Source organism: Ostrinia furnacalis, unplaced genomic scaffold (genome assembly GCF_004193835.3).
Source record: "Ostrinia furnacalis isolate ACB-3 unplaced genomic scaffold, ASM419383v2 OfSCF1217, whole genome shotgun sequence".
Classification (NCBI taxonomy): Eukaryota; Metazoa; Arthropoda; class Insecta; order Lepidoptera; family Crambidae; genus Ostrinia; species Ostrinia furnacalis.
The window spans coordinates 574,014-589,891 of record NW_021131456.1 but is presented as its reverse complement, the minus strand read 5'-3'; the positions used below and the strand labels follow the sequence as shown (position 1 = coordinate 589,891).

Here is a 15,878-nt window from a genome sequence, read left to right as displayed (position 1 = left end):
ACTAATAAAAAGTTACACAGCTTTTGAACACTGTTTTAAAATGACATTTCCATACTAAACTTCACTTTAAAACACTGTTCAACGAGCGTGTAAGTTTATTAGTAAGGGGATGTGCCAATAAGTATCTTATGTAGTTAAAAGTAGTGTGATTTTGAACAAAATATAGTCTGGTGTGCTGTCGGCTATGTGTTGATGATCTTAATCGTTCGTTTCAGTCAGCTCATGATTACTTGACGCTATTTATGATGTCATCTAATGTGCCCTTCGAAGACACTTGTGCCATAGTATAATTAACGCAAGCGAAGCCGCAGACTAAATGCTAGTGTCTTCCTTATAAGAAACCAACTGTAGCAGAACTTGCTCAATAATTTACCTATTACTAGTTATTTTTTAATGACATTGAAACGTTTATACGTACGTCTGCATTTTAACATTCCATTATGAACGTTGAAAACAATAGACTTTGTGTGCAGGACGACTACAAATCGGCCGNGCCCCCTTAATTTAATTTATTGTCCGTGGTGCATAATCTTTTTCTTAAAGGTTTTAAACCTTTGTTTGTCACCTGTCATCCGCTTTGCAATGGAGGGAAGTCGAACCTTAATTTCGAACTCCTCCTATGTTCTTCTGATTAATTTCGTTGCGGGTCCAATGACAGTTTAACTTTCCCCCGGGACAAACTTGACCTTCATTGGTTGGGTTTTTGTGGCGGTCAAGCTGTAGATCCTGGCTACACAGGAGTTGCAGTGGTGGGAACGAGAGGTGGGAATAGTCCCGTTGTATTGTGCACCTTCACAAGTTAATTTAAATTATTTAAAAAATATGTCACCAGTACAATATCAGGGATATCTGAGGTACAGTTTCATTAATGAGGTACAAGTGTGGCAAGTACTCTAAATATGATTCTTTGCAAGTTACCTCCGTGCACTAATATTATTTCTTTTCTGGGAGGTTCATTTTGGTGAGGTCCTCTGTGTCTCCGCCCTGGGACATGTTGGACAGCTTCTTGCCGATCCGTTCATGCACGTCCAAGTATTTTGCGACACAACGGTCAAGGCACACGGATTCGCCTTTGCCTGAAAACGAAAAGAAAATATTCAATATTTTGAAAGTGCTTAGCTAGAAACACCAAAGTCAGTAAAATATTATCTTTGTAAACAATACTGGCCCTGACCCTAAAGAGGAGACAAAGATTACTTTCATTTAGGTGATTAGGTATATATCAGCTGAACTCTCTCATACATATAATATAATATTGTCAATTTACCATCAGTGTGACAATTTGGGGCAATTTGAAGCTTCCTTTAGTTCACCAGAGTTGACCAGAGTCATAATGTTAAGTGTTTTACAGGATAATCAATTACACTACAATATTCTACATAAAACACTAAGGGCCTGTGCACACTACGTTTTTTAGGGCCCTCGCCCACGCGCCACGGCGGCGTTTCGTAAACGAGCGACACCATCGCTACTAACGCGCGCTAGTCGCATTTGCAACGCACTGCAGAAGTGTGCTACAATTTTACAAATGACTTATCATCATCTCAGCCATAGGACGTCCACTGCTGAACATAGGCCTCCCTTTCCTTCAGAACAGTCTGATTTGCCTCGTCGATACCGCTAGAAACACGCGTGGACGTCCCGCTTATAAAACGTGCTGTGTACATGCCCTAAGAAGAAATATAGAATTGCAACCCACCTAGCTCAGGCTCATGGTACTTCACAGGTATACATTTACGATGACACGCGCTCACGAGTCGGTTGTACATGTCGGACATCATCTCGATCTCAAGCTCTTGCACAAGCTGCAGCTTCGCAGGGTCAAGCTGGGGCACCGCCATCTTGGAAGCTCAATCGGTGATGTAAAAGCTTGCGAGTAACAGTACCTGTAATGTGTAAGAAGAAAAGTGATCAACCAAAATATGTGCAACAACAAAAAACTTACTAGTCTGTACTGTTTGTTTTAATTGCTAAATCTCAAACTAAAGCTGTTATTAGCTACTTTAGTATTTCATAATTGCAAGTAGGTATCAAACTGTTAACAGCATTATTGTGTTCCGGCAGTTAGAGGTAAGATAGCCAGTTCCTCCGTGGTTGAGGATTCCGGGTGAAGCTCGCTTCCACCTTCGGCCTGATCGTCACTTACCATCAGGTGAGATACAGGCCAAGAGCTTCCTCGTTGTGGATAAAAAAAAAAAAAAAAAACTGAAATTTGAATAGTTTATTGCTCTCTGGATGGATTGGAAAGTCAGAATGTTGAAAGGTTGTAGGTTCAATTCCCACTTGAAGCAACCCATTTTCAAGTTTAAATGTTAAAAAATTTCATTCCATTAATTCATGGACCTATAAAAAAAGGCGGACGGAACTCGCGCTACAACAAAACTGTGACGCAAAATTTTGGCGTTTGTATAATGTGTGAGTGAATTTAGGGATGCCATGTTAGCCAAAACATGTTACCCATTTATTTTAAGAAAAACATAGATCGGCAGATGTTACTTGGAAAAGTAGACAGAATTATTCCGTGCCATTTTAAAAGGTTGAAAGGTGAATGCGTTGAGGTAGGCGCGAAATTTTCAATGTTCAAATTTTCTTACATTGTTTGCAAGTCAGTGTGTCAGGGTATGTACATAATGTTGATCAAAAATGATTCTCGCAGTTACAAATTACGAATCTTGTGTACATTATAATCATAATCTTATACATCATCAATATATTATTATTATCTCTGATAGATTTTTTTTAACATACAACCTGACACTGACTTGCAATCAATGTAAGAAAATTGGAATTTCGCAGTTCCACATTTTTGGGAAGGATCAAAGCCTATGAAATTATATCACACTAAAACACAATTATTATGATAAATTATTTTATTTCCATAGTATGCGTAATAAATAACTAAAAAGTCCTAAAATTATTATTAATTTCCCATATTTTGGGTAATTTTCCCACGTAAATAACTGAGAACACTGGTCTTTGACGTATTATTTTTTCGAGTGAATGACGTTTGATTTCAAATAATTNTATTACTGTGTAGCAAATTAAGTAAGCGCGAGTATTCACGTAATATTAAGTTATTATGTGCTCTTACTGCTAACATAGTATGTGAAGAAACCTACAATCTGCTCTTTACTGCGTTTATGATAATATGTATCTTCCGTTCTAAGATAGATAGAAAAAAACGGGTCTTTGATTCTTATAGATCGCGATGTCAGGATTCAGAATATTCAAAACAATCATAAATGCAGTAAGTGGTACTTACTGCGTTTATAAATTGTGCGGCAGTATTGCAAGAAGGGCTCAGTCAGCGGGCTGTCGCACGTCAGCTCCACATAAGCCAGTCCTGGGTTTCGAAAGTTTTAAGACGCTTGCGGGAGACTGGTGGCTTTATCCCGAGACCATTGCAAGAAGGACTCAGCCAGCGGGCTGTCGCACGTCAGCTCCACATAAGCCAGTCCTGGGTTTCGAAAGTTTTAAGACGCTTGCGGGAGACTGGTGGCTTTATCCTGAGACCAAGTTCTGAACATTGCCGGTGCACATCGCAGAGGGAAAACCGTTTTTTCATGTCAACTTCTCTACGAAATCGTCATTTGACTGGTATCGACGTCCAGCAAGAACTCAGAAATGTTCGTAGGATAGCTGTTAGCAAGATATAAACAATAGAATTTGACTCCAAAAAGGCCTGCCACAGGCTGGAAACTGACGGCAGGTCACCGACAAGCACGCTTTCAATTAGCTCGCACTCGGAAGGCGAGTAATGGAGGCGAGTTTTGCGGCGTTTACCCGTGGTCCCCCCAACATGTCCCCCTGGTGGGTCCACGGGTAATTTTTTTTTACCCGTTGTCCANAGCTTCTACAGTCTACAGTTCACCGCTCTCCGTTTCACCGCATCCATACAGCCCACTCCGCTCATTCACTCCAGTCACAGTTATCTGGCCTCCGACAGTTCCGTACAGTTTTTAGCCGGATAATAAACAGTCCTGCACACTTTGTAAACCTATTTCAATTCACTATTATAAGATTGTAACGACTGGAATTTACGATCTGAAATATAAAATTACATCATTACCTACCTATATAAATGCCTTTATGTTTTTAAAAAACATTAAATTATTCAACAAATAATTGTACACAGTTGTGTTTTTAAATAGTTATATTTTAAAACAAACAAATATTAATTAATTGACTTAAATACTTATTATTTGTATTACATATTAATTAAAAATTGTTATTACGATAACAACTAGGCAATAGGGGAGACTGGGTACGGTTGAAACAATTTTGCTTTTATTGTCTATAATTTTGTTGTTTAATAACCAAGTGACGATAACGATACATGAAATTGAAATTTGAAGTTTTAGCTATAATATGGCTGTATCATTATAGTTCCCGGGTTACTAGTTTTAGAAATATACGAAATTTAAAAAAAAAGAAATTTTGTTTCAACCGTCCCCATGCCAGGGGCGGTTGAAACAGCGATTGGGATCTGTTGAAATACATACAAATAATACAATAATTACTAATAAAACGTGTTTTATTTATCATTAATACTACGAATGTTAAAATTATGGTACCACATGACGACATTAATCAGTCTAAGTATTTAATATTTCTAAAACATTAATTAGCCTTTGACAAGTAGTAAACATTTAAAAAAATAACATAAATATGATAAAATAAATGATATTTCCAAATCTAATAAACATTAATAATAAAATAATATTAACATTCTGAATAAAGTTAACGAAAATCTTTTTTTTTTCAAACCATACGTTTTAGCCGCTTTCCGCAGTCAATCTCCAGCTTTTACCTCCTCTTATGCTATACCAAGTCAATTTCCTCCCTGGAAATCTTCCTTACCCAAACTCTCGGCATCTACAAAAAATAAACATCAATACATTTTCTGTTTCAACCGTACCCAAAAAAAATGTTTCAACCGTCCCCAACCCCACTTTTGGTAAAATATACTTTATAGTTTCGACACTAATAATCACACATTAAAAATAGTTACTGTCCCTTATTCTACAAGCTTCATTATAATCGCAAACGCACACTCCATACATTCACATAAAAAGAACAGGTAGTATAAGCGTTAATGTCTGAAGAAAAATACTTACTTTGGGTAGTAAAAAACAAAATGGTGTTTTATACACAACGTCAACGCGTTAGGAAGTTATTAGGTACTAAATTCGTGTTCGGACCTGTCGTCCGCTTCTTTTTCCCCTAGGACCCCTTACTCCCCGTGGAACCGTTTACGAGATATTTGCTCTGTTTCAACCGTCCTTTGTTTCAACCGTACCCAGTCTCCCCTACTTATATCTAGATTACCAATGTATATTTACAATGTATTTGTAGCAGAGGATTTGTTGAGCTTACTGCGGCTCCTTGGTCCACTTCTGTATAATAAAAATGGACTAAGCCGTTTTTGAAGCATTATCTCCAGATCAGTTCAAGTGACAAACTTATTGCATTGAGATCATCCATCATTACGAGAGATGTGTTATTTAGATCATAAGTAAATTATGATCAATTCTTCACAGAAGTTACAATAATTGTTCTTGATAGATGTTTTTCATTAAGTTGCCACTTGATCACTGCTTGAACAAAAGCACTTCTGTAAGAAGTAATAACGTATTAACTCAAGACTATGCGAAAGTTGAGATGGTTAATGTTGGTACACATTTTCAAGGAAGAAATCGTTTGTCTTTCCGAACTTAGAACTAGTTCGATTATCACTGCACTTGATTAGTTTATGTCACTTCACTCTAATCACTGTATTTTCGACTAGGCCCTAGAATTATAGGGCCATTTCACGGTTTGTTGGCGTAGTTTTCGTAAAGCCAGTCCCAGAAGCGCACGCGCTTGGCCTCAGGGTCTGTGAGCTGGGTGAAGTTCCCATCGATGTCTAAGTAGTTGATGTGGGAGGTGTCGTTAACGGGCTGCCATTTGAAGTCGATTATTGAGTCGTAGTCCACAGGAGGCGTGGGGTTTCTAGAAATAGAAAAAAAAATGACGATATACAAGTAAAGGTACTAGCATACTTATTATTATTCTGTGGTACTAGTACGAATATGATGCTGGAAGAGCGTTATAAAAGATACTACGTGAAACGTATGTTTCAGGATTCTGCGAACCTTTATTTGTATACTTCGTACGCTACGTCTTCACATTATTTGATTTCAGGGAGTGACGTCATTATGTTATTGTTATGATTAAGTCTTGAAAAAAAATCTCTGAAAAATTAGTCTTAGGTACATATTTTTTCACAAAATAAAAAAATGGTAAATGAGTAGAAAACTTACCCAGTCTTAGCAAAGTTAGTCCACATTTGTACCATACGCTGCGAGACGGCAAGCTCCGTAGAGTTTTCGTCTAGTCTGTAGTTCAGGCGGGAGAAGTAGAACAAGTATCCCATCTCATCGCCATGGCATGCCCCGGGGTGCGTGATGCCCAGCATTCGCTTAAACAGTCCCAGGGCACCGTCGAAGGCGAACCGGTACACGTAGGTCGGACTCGTCCTGTTGGTCTCTGCTTGCAGGCGAACGGTCTCTAATAACGGCCGGAGGAACATCACGTCTGTGAATAACTGCAGAGAATGAAAACACAAGTTAGCAAACCATCCATATAAATCTGTAGTGTATTATCTATCTAAATGTCGTTGGAAATAAAGTGCAAGCGCAATTCGACACGCGGTCTTGACATTCTATACGTGACGGTTGCTGTTTGGCAATATCTTGCGCTTTGTTGAGCAATTTTTTATATTCGTGCATCATGTGCCACCTATCTTTGAGATGACGCTCTCTATGAATGAATAAACATTGTTGAAAGCTTTTGCCTGCGGCTTTGCCCGCGTGAAATTCAGTTTGTCATGCACAGAGAGACCCGACCTACTTGAAACTTATCATTGCAATATTTTATTTTGAGTAAAATTAATGCAGTTATGTAGGGTACAAAGCTCAACTGTAAATACAATAAAACTGAAAAGTTTCATGAAAATACATTCAGTAGTCCATCTATCGTCATAATCTGTGGATGTTGTCAAGGATAGTGAACTTACGTCAATAAGACTGTCGACATTCCTGGTGTCCACGGGCCTCTGCTGGAAGTAGAAGGCTCTGATGGCGGCGGTGACGTTGCTGGTGAGCTCAGGGTCTGCGGAGAACAGCTCGGGCGGCACCACGCGCTGGAACTCGCGGTCCAGCTCGCTCAGCAGCTTTGGGTCACGCTGCATTCCTGGAAAAGTAAGCAGCTTTTAGTAAAACCGCTGTAACCAAGAAACAAATCAGAAACTTAATAGGTCGTTGCAATTCGCGAAGATAAATTAGAATTAAATTGATATGATTTAATTTTTTCATGTTATTTATATCAAAATAATATCCTATGTCGCATTTTTTTTCAGATTTTCATCACACAAATTAATTCCGTGAAATTCAAACCCGCAACGTAAAAGACCGCAGTAGGAATTCGATACGTTAAAATGTAATGCGTTTCTTACTAACTTTACTAAAATTGGATTCAGTCATGAAGCTAAAGATAAAAATGGAGGCCAGACTTAGAATACCTACTTGAAGCACAACCTATGTATCACTATCTCGCTCTCTGTGGGCAGGCTCTCTCTTTCTAAGTAGGGTAACCTTTTATTTATTTTTCTCAGGACGACAAAGACTGATTTACGTTTAAACAGTGTGTCTTGATAAAGTGCACTTAATATGATTATGAAAAAAGGTTTTCGATGTTTTTGTTTTAAGATGAATTACAACATTAAGAAAGTGTAAAGGCATCGAAAACTGTGGATATTTGATAGAAAACAGATTTTAATTTGGCAGTTGACAGACGGATTTGGATATGGATTGATTACAGTAAACGGCCGTAGAAAACATTATGCAAAATTAGATAAGTAAGGTCCCACAGAAAGTCCCAGATATATCCTCAATATGGTCATACTACTTCAAAATGTCTTATAGAAACAAAAATTTTAAATTTGCTCAAAGTCAATGAAACTCAATGTAAAATCTTCTTTTTCTTGACATATGTAACATTTAATAATAAGTTTAAATACTGGTAAAACGTTTTAGGAAGTAATTACTGTGAAAATACAAAGAAATATGTTAACAATGATCCACTGTCAGAAATCACGAAATAAACACTTACGCGTGGAATTTTATATCACTTCCAGGACAACACGAACTACCGCAACCACGCACTATACAATTTTGCACCATTTCTTCAGACAAAACAATGATAAGGTCCCTTGAAAAATCTCAAACGAAATCAACTGCATAGTAAACAACCGCCATGATGGGCCGGATTCGGCCGATGTTGCCACATTACCGATACCTCAGAAATTGGGATTGTAATTCCCTGATTCGCCAACACATTAAGCCTAAATGGCCGACAATTTTGTGATTTTTTATTTAACTAGGTAATCTAAGTTTCAAATATTAATTATTTATTTATTTAACTTCTTATTTGGTTAGTGAATTGGCTATTTCGAAGAATTTACAAGGAGATTTAAATAAGAAGATAGCAATACTACAGTTCACACTAAAAAGAGAGGTAGGGCCACAGAGAGCGAGATAGATATAAGTAGGTATTTGACTCAAGTTTTGTTCCCAACTTTGCCCTCCATTTTTATCTGTAGCTTCATGGATTCAGTTTATTCTTCCTGTCTTATTTGCCAATGCGGATAAGAGATCATATCCATCATCATGATCTCAGACGCATTCAGATACATTAATATTATCAACAAATTCAAAATCAAAACCGTCTCTACATTACACATAGTAAAAATCTCGTAATAATCAAGAGTGTTGAAAAAGCATTTAGAAGCCAATTTATTGTATATTTGTTTGTATACGATTTGTAAGATCGTCCAATGTCACCTACAATAGGCAACAACAACGGTCCAATCACTAACGATCGCAGAACAAGCGAGAAAGTGGCACAAATCTGATATAATCATGTGTTACCGTATTATGTAAATACGGCAAAGGCTCCTCTGTTACAGCGTGTCGGACTGTGTGTCAGTTTGAAGACCAACTTATGCAATCCAAGTTAGTTTATGCAATCGGGAAAAACAATAGCCCTTTTATATTATGGTGGTTGGTAGGTACTATAGTTAGAATCGGTTCATAGGTTTTTAATGTAATTTATTATTGTAACGATATTAGGTACTTAGTGACATAAAATCCCATACTTAGGTTCATCTACATATTTATATCAGAATTAAAAGTTCATCAATTACAGATTAGGCTAACACTATCTTAGATAAACACTAGACCGATAAATTCACAGTAACTTGGCATCTATCTAATTTAGTTATTCCTATATTATTTAGAAGAAAACATATTTTGGTATTTAATAGGTCAATATTTGTGTACATATTTATTACCTACTCGTACTTAGTTTTTTAAATGATCGAGAAAAGCTAATGATCATGGTGTAATGTAATTTTCATTACTTATAAAGAAATAATTAACTTTTATGTAACACATTTCACGATTACTTCACAATAAGTTATGTAATGATTGGATTTAACAAGGACCTAGAAATAAAGTTAGTTTGTGTTACAAGAAATTAATTAAAATAAAATAAAAGAGCTAAAAGTACCTAACTAACTGGGTAAAGACGTGATTTTGTTCTTATCTAGAGCATACATTAATCATTATTACATCGGAACATGGGTAAGTAATGCGATAATGCCTTTAATAACGATTTAATGCGTATCAGTGAATTTAATCATACATTAATATACCTACATAAGTATAGTACTTGTCAGTAGGTAACTCTTTCACGTGATATTGGTTTATTTCTAGACGTTTCACTTTGCCGGTTTTCCCGTCTAGTGTAGCTTTTATAGCTCACCAAAATAATTTATATAAACTTCGAGGTCAATTATTTGGTAATTAATTAATATTACATAACGCCGTTTACGACAGTACCTTACATAATTTTTGAGAATATGTTATGGCTATGTAATATTTATCGGAGAGCAAGGATCCTACGACTACTTTATTGGTTAATATGCCTCATCTCATCATCATCATCATCATTTCAGCAACAGGACGTCCAATGCTTAGGCCTCCCTCAATGATTTTCAGATTGACCGGTTGGCTATGCAGACCGCTACAAATGAGTGCCTATACATATACAACGTGTCCCAAAATTCAAAGATAAGCCGACGCCACAGGATGGACATAGTCATGACTACTTTAGGAAAAATAAGGAAAAAAATCTATCTCAATTATTTTTTAACTTACACAATAAATTATGAAATTCGACGAAAATTGACACCCCTTATGATATTTTACATTACCACGACCAACATTTTTCAAATATTCCTGTTTTTCTGTTTATATCGGCAACTTAAGTAGTGCTGCTGTTCACCCCAACTCTTAAAACCCCCAGAATCCTTGCAGTTTTTACACAAAAGTTATCAAAATATGTTATTTCCTTAAAATATTGAACGATTTTTACTTTCACTCCACTTTGACTCATCGTTTTGTAAAAAAAAAGTATGAACACTACTGCGGCAGGCAAGTTTTTTATGAAGTTGACGCAACTATCCAAGATTCCAAAATGGTATAATACTCTAAAAAACCTAGTCGCAAAAAAAGATATGCGTACTATTTTTACAAGCACTTCGCTTGTTAGTTAGTATGGGATAATTCTTGCAACTGAATTTAAAACCAGTTCTCCTTAACCAATTGAGCTGAAATTTGGTATACTTGTGTAAGTACGATGACAATTCAATATTATGGTACCATTGAGCTGGATGGAGTCTGGAGGTGGCCATAGGAACTCTTAACGAAACGGTGGAATTGCATCTAGTTTGGGTTCGTTGGACTTGTCTTTTCGAGCACTTTAGTGCTAGATGATGTCCAGGGTCCTGATGATGGCAGGCAGACAGGCTTGTTTGGTTTATAACCGACTTCATACAGCTATAGGGCCACAAATAGAGGCCGAACTCTTACAGACAGAGTAAGTAAACAGCTTGTTTAAAGAACCGAGACCGCGTATTGACTTAATTAAGTTGGCTTGTTAAAGTGGCAGTATGTTTATTGGGTTGCATTTGCAATACTTAATTGGCAATTTTAGTATTTGCAGCCAGATTAGAGAGGCGACAGGAAGGTGCCGCGCGGTCGCGGCGCCCTGCGCGCGAGTTCCGTTCGCTTGCGCAACGCCTGTCGCGAATCGAAGGACTTCCGCACACATTTGCGGCTAAGTGAGTGGAAAATCACACCAACCGCACCTAAATTGCCAGTTTTTATTTGATACGAAAGTTATTATGACACAAAATTTTTATCTAATCATTCTAAAAGTAGATTACCTACTTACTGTTTACTTTTCTCACCTACATTGCAAAAACGTGTAAAACATTCGAGAATAGATCAACCCAAATATTGGTTACGATTTTTCCAAATTAACCAAAATAAGTTACTGCAAAGCCGCGGTCTCCTGTCGTAACTGGCTAATGAGTGTGAATCACTAGCCGCAACCACAAACTTTTGTAAACAAAGAATTTCGACAGCGGAACGTATTTGTAAACGATCTCATTGCCACTGTGCTTCACTTAACTCACGAGTTTATAACATTATTTTGATTAGGATCTATAATTAGGGTATGGTTTATCGAGCGGAACCCATACAAGTGTATGTGTGGCTTATGTCTGATTTGGTAACCTTAAGTTTCAGTTAAATGTCTTCCTGCAAGGAAAGAACTGAGTACCAGGTTAAAACATTGTCTGTCAGTGCATCAGTAATTCTAATATACATATAGTCACGGCATAAAATCATGCAGTAAGCAGCGATATCTGCGTCCAATCCAACTTTCCTTTGATTTCAATATCAGCTTGATAATTAAGGTATCAAAATACTTACGGCGAAACAGGATAATGCCTTCCTGCGCGTTGTATCCCGTAAGGAAAGGCACGTCAGCTCCAGGCAGGGAGTCCCGTGGCGAGGCCGTGAGGAAAGCGTCGGGACCTTCGGGCTCCAGCGTGGGCAGGAACGGCAGGGCCACGGTGCTCTTGAGGTCGGCATTCTTGCCCGGCATCCCGGCGAGGCGCGCGCCTGCCTTCACTATGAGCTCGCTGGGAGTTGCGCGAAGGTAACCTTGATAATGAGAATGGAATCTTTAGTATTTGTGTTCTAATTAAATATCTCTGCCAGAACCACACGGCTTCCCATGAGTGACATTGACGTAAGAAACAACTATGTAAGGGAGAAATATGCAAGCATCAGGCATCCCCAACACGTGTGAACACACATGATTAGCGTGTAGGCTAAAACCTTAATTTGGAAATTGAAAACGGTCGATTGTAGACTAATGACCTGTTGATGAAATGACTTTAGGATTCAAAAGCTGCGGCGGCACTTCACTATTTTAGCGCTCTATCAGAGTTTTAAATAGGAATTCAAGACATTTTTCTAATAAGTTTAGTACACTGCTGTGTTTCTACTTGCCCAGCAGCTCAGCGGTGTTGTTGGTGACGATGCCGAGCTCCTTGCCGAGCTCGAAGGCGCGTGCGCGTGCGCCGCTGGCCAGCGCCCACGGGGACAGAGCCAGCCCACTCTGAGCTATGGCTCCGTGGAAGAGACCCTAGAGACATTCACTTGATATTAATATTCATAGGCTGGGTTGCACCATCTTACTTTAACTTTGACAAACGTCTAAAATCTGTCAAATTCCATACAAAAAACGCCGGTTATCGTTAAAGTTACAGTCAGGATTCCGTGGAGGGTAGTTGAACGGGAAGCATAGTCGATCTGTTTTAATGGTTTCAATTTATTATTTAATGGACTTAAGTGTACAAATTTGGTGTTATTTTTTGTTCTAAAGTGCAGTGAAGTGATTTGTAAATTATAAAAAAAACATTGAAACACTTCGAATTTGAGCGCGCATCGAGTGTCGAGTGGGTTGTCGTATATGAACAACCTGCTTTGGACCCGGTGGCGTCTTGAAACCTGCTTACGGGCATATTTTTAAGTCCACGGAATCCATGAAAAATCAATAGAACTGAAACACCCACGTTCTGTTGATAAATTATATCAATTTTTCACTCGAAATTGGCAGAAATAAACCTCCCCGAGAGGTTTGGTTGCCACTAAATAAAAAAATTAAAAAAAAGTTACGTTCAAAGTAAGGTGGTGCAACTCAGCCATAAATGTGTAAAGTAATATTCATAAATTTAAAGCAAGTGTAGGCCAAATTCTCCTGATGCCTCTTGAAAATTTGATTAGTAGAGGGATAAAATGACTTGATGATGATGATGCAGCAAGTATGAAGCAGCTTAAGATGACTTCAACATTAATTATTGTTAAGAGACTACGATTCATAACAAAACCGGTTTTAAGTCAATAAACTATACCTACTTCAAATGTCATTCAAGAAATGTTCCTATTGTAAAATCGTGGGTACTAAAATGCACGCAGGCAGTCCTACGTCAGTAGTTATTTTTCAATTTTATTCGTAGGTAATTGGTATTGCAGATACCTTTATGTTTGATTTTTATGTTGACGTGAAGTACCTACCTACTACACAATAAAATTTCATCGATTACTGTGATGAAATCTAATAGTTAAAGGTAACGTAAAGGTCACATATACAAAAAATGTTGTTGCAATTTTTCTCGTGCATTGTGTTTGCATAGCTAACTCGTAATGTTGAGCAATAGCACACGTATCTTAAAATTAATTTCTTAATATTTGACATTTCTTCTCCATGTTTAATCTAAAGGATCTAGCGATAAGACCGCCTATTTAATTTGTATAGTTTCGTTTTTGTACTTTTGTTCTGTGTGGTGTTATTGCAAAACAGAGAAGTATATTCTGTCTACTGAAACCGTCTAAAAATTTAAAACTAAGTAACTAGATGCTTACCTCAGAAGCTTTGGATAGCATGTGAAGATGGACGGACGCGGCACCAGCTGACTCTCCAAATATCGTCACTCGCGAGGGATCTCCCCCGAAAGCCTCAATGTTGTCTCGAACCCATTTCAGGGCCATCACTTGGTCCTGTACAAATAAAAGATTCTAAATGACTACGACAAACGATCGGTCAATATTTTTTCCAGTTTCAACTTGATTTGTAGAAACTCTAGGTCTACGATTTTAAACATCAATAATATTCCTTTTAAGTTCTTCATCGACTTTTGGCCTATAAGTATATAAGTTTTTAAATAATATGATTTAAATATTACAGATTAAACTTTACACACTGTACTATGTATTCAAAGAACTTATTATTAGTGAAATTGATGTAAATCTCTCCATTCATGTGCTTTACGTAACGATATCATAATATTATTAACTCGGAAAATAACAACAAAGAAAAAGAAAATACATAACAAATATTAAAATGTATTATGCAAAATAGAAAGACAATTGGCATCTTTGACGAGTGGTGTAACGTGTTTGTGGAACAAGTGTGTCAGCAGCTCTGCAAACCCAAATTGTGATGGAAATGAGGCTAGTTTTGTATCAATTTTACGCCTGTAATTTTACGACTGAGCAACACACCTTTGAGCATTGAGTAATAGTACCTAATTCATAAGAAAATGTTTAGTATTGAATATAAACTCTTATTATCTTCGCACCTAGCGCCCATTTAAGATAATTGGTTACACACAACAGTTACACACTCTACAAAATGGTTACATGAAAACAGTGTTACGAATTATTCCCTACACGCGTTACGACTACATATTTGCCCTCCTTTTAGATCTATCATGTAGAGTTGTTTATAAAATAATTGATTAACTGCTTTAATGAGTGACTAGTCTATTCTAATAAAAACAAAAAACCATCACTAAAACAAAAGAAAAAGCTCAAAAATTGTTAAAAACTGTTAACTTATTGAAGTTTATATGAAAGTTTTAGTATATGAAATTCTCACCTTGAGTCCCATGTTCCCTGGCACCTCATCATTCTCCAGGCTGAGGAAGCCAAGGGCACCGAGCCGGTAGTTGAGCGTGACCAGCACTACTCCAGCACTGACGAGGTGGTCGGGCCCGTACAGGAATGCGTTGCCGGATCCCATCGTGAACGCGCCCCCGTGGATCCACACCATCACTGCTAGCTTTGGATTGTATCTGGCGTATGGTTTAAAAAAGAACTTAATCAGCAGACCTAGTAGACTTTAGGACCAGCAGTGTACCCGGCAACCGATCCACGAAAACCTTTAGAACTTTGTTTTTTTATCTTAGAGCTTGAAAGCACAAAATAAGCACCTGCTTGTTTGACCTAATTTACACAGATCACAGAATGCTAATTTAAATTGACATTACATTTCGATATGAGATATTAATTTTGAGTTTCAAGTAATATTTCATTATTTGTGGTTGCATGATGGACAAAAAAGTCAGAATCAGGGGTCTGTGTATTTACCCGGTGAGCTTATCAGGCAGAGCCGGCGAGTACACGTTCAGGAACAGGCAGTCTTCATCTCCCTTGTATGTGTCGAAGAGCATGAAGCGGTGAGGACACACAGCGCCCTCCTCCAAGGCGTCGCGGACTCCCGACCATGGTTCCAGCGGCGCGGGCGCACGGAACCTCAACGCCCCTCGTGGAGGCTGCGCGTATCTGTGAGGATATTTCATAGTGCACTCTCTCTCTCTCTCTCTTTCAATATATCTATTTAGAGTCTGTATTGACTGAATTACTATTGATTTTAGACCTTGACAATAAAGAAGTTTGTTTGTTTCAAGTCTAGTGCTGGACAAAAGCTACCCCCCAATAGATATCTACAACGAGTGTACCCGCATTGCTCGCATTCAGGTGCTTCCTGCGTCCTTCACCAGATAGTCAGTCTGTGTATTATCGTAGGTAAGTACGTCATCCTTCCATGGTCGCCACTCGAGAATTTTTCTACTCCAATGA

At 37.8% G+C, this 15,878-nt stretch overlaps 2 protein-coding genes across 2 annotated transcripts; both read right to left on the bottom strand.

The window, feature by feature from the left end:
* Positions 1 to 868: 868 nt before the first annotated feature.
* Positions 869 to 1,905, bottom strand: LOC114351866 (mitochondrial import inner membrane translocase subunit Tim10-like). Its single transcript, XM_028303211.1, has 2 exons — positions 1,700 to 1,905; positions 869 to 1,076 (listed from the first exon to the last, which is right to left on the bottom strand). Exons 1-2 carry the CDS (start codon positions 1,839 to 1,841, stop codon positions 934 to 936), a joined length of 285 nt encoding a protein of 94 aa, XP_028159012.1. The 5' UTR covers positions 1,842 to 1,905; the 3' UTR covers positions 869 to 933.
* A 3,905-nt stretch (positions 1,906 to 5,810) lies between these two features.
* On the bottom strand, positions 5,811 to 15,598 carry LOC114351902 (venom carboxylesterase-6). Its single transcript, XM_028303250.1, has 8 exons — positions 15,387 to 15,598; positions 14,896 to 15,091; positions 13,881 to 14,015; positions 12,465 to 12,600; positions 11,880 to 12,113; positions 7,058 to 7,233; positions 6,303 to 6,586; positions 5,811 to 5,991 (listed from the first exon to the last, which is right to left on the bottom strand). Exons 1-8 carry the CDS (start codon positions 15,596 to 15,598, stop codon positions 5,811 to 5,813), a joined length of 1,554 nt encoding a protein of 517 aa, XP_028159051.1.
* Positions 15,599 to 15,878: the final 280 nt, after the last annotated feature.

Coding starts and splice junctions, on each gene's coding strand:
- LOC114351866 (XM_028303211.1), bottom strand. CDS start 1,841: ATGGCGGTGCCCCAGCTTGACCCTGCGAAGCTGCAGCTTGTGCAAGAG. Junction 1,077..1,699: donor GTACCATGAGCCTGAGCTAG/GTGGGTTGCAAT, acceptor TTTCGTTTTCAG/GCAAAGGCGAATCCGTGTGC.
- LOC114351902 (XM_028303250.1), bottom strand. CDS start 15,598: ATGAAATATCCTCACAGATACGCGCAGCCTCCACGAGGGGCGTTGAGG. Junction 14,016..14,895: donor CAGGGAACATGGGACTCAAG/GTGAGAATTTCA, acceptor TTATTTGTACAG/GACCAAGTGATGGCCCTGAA. Junction 6,587..7,057: donor ATGTCGACAGTCTTATTGAC/GTAAGTTCACTA, acceptor CATTCTCTGCAG/TTATTCACAGACGTGATGTT.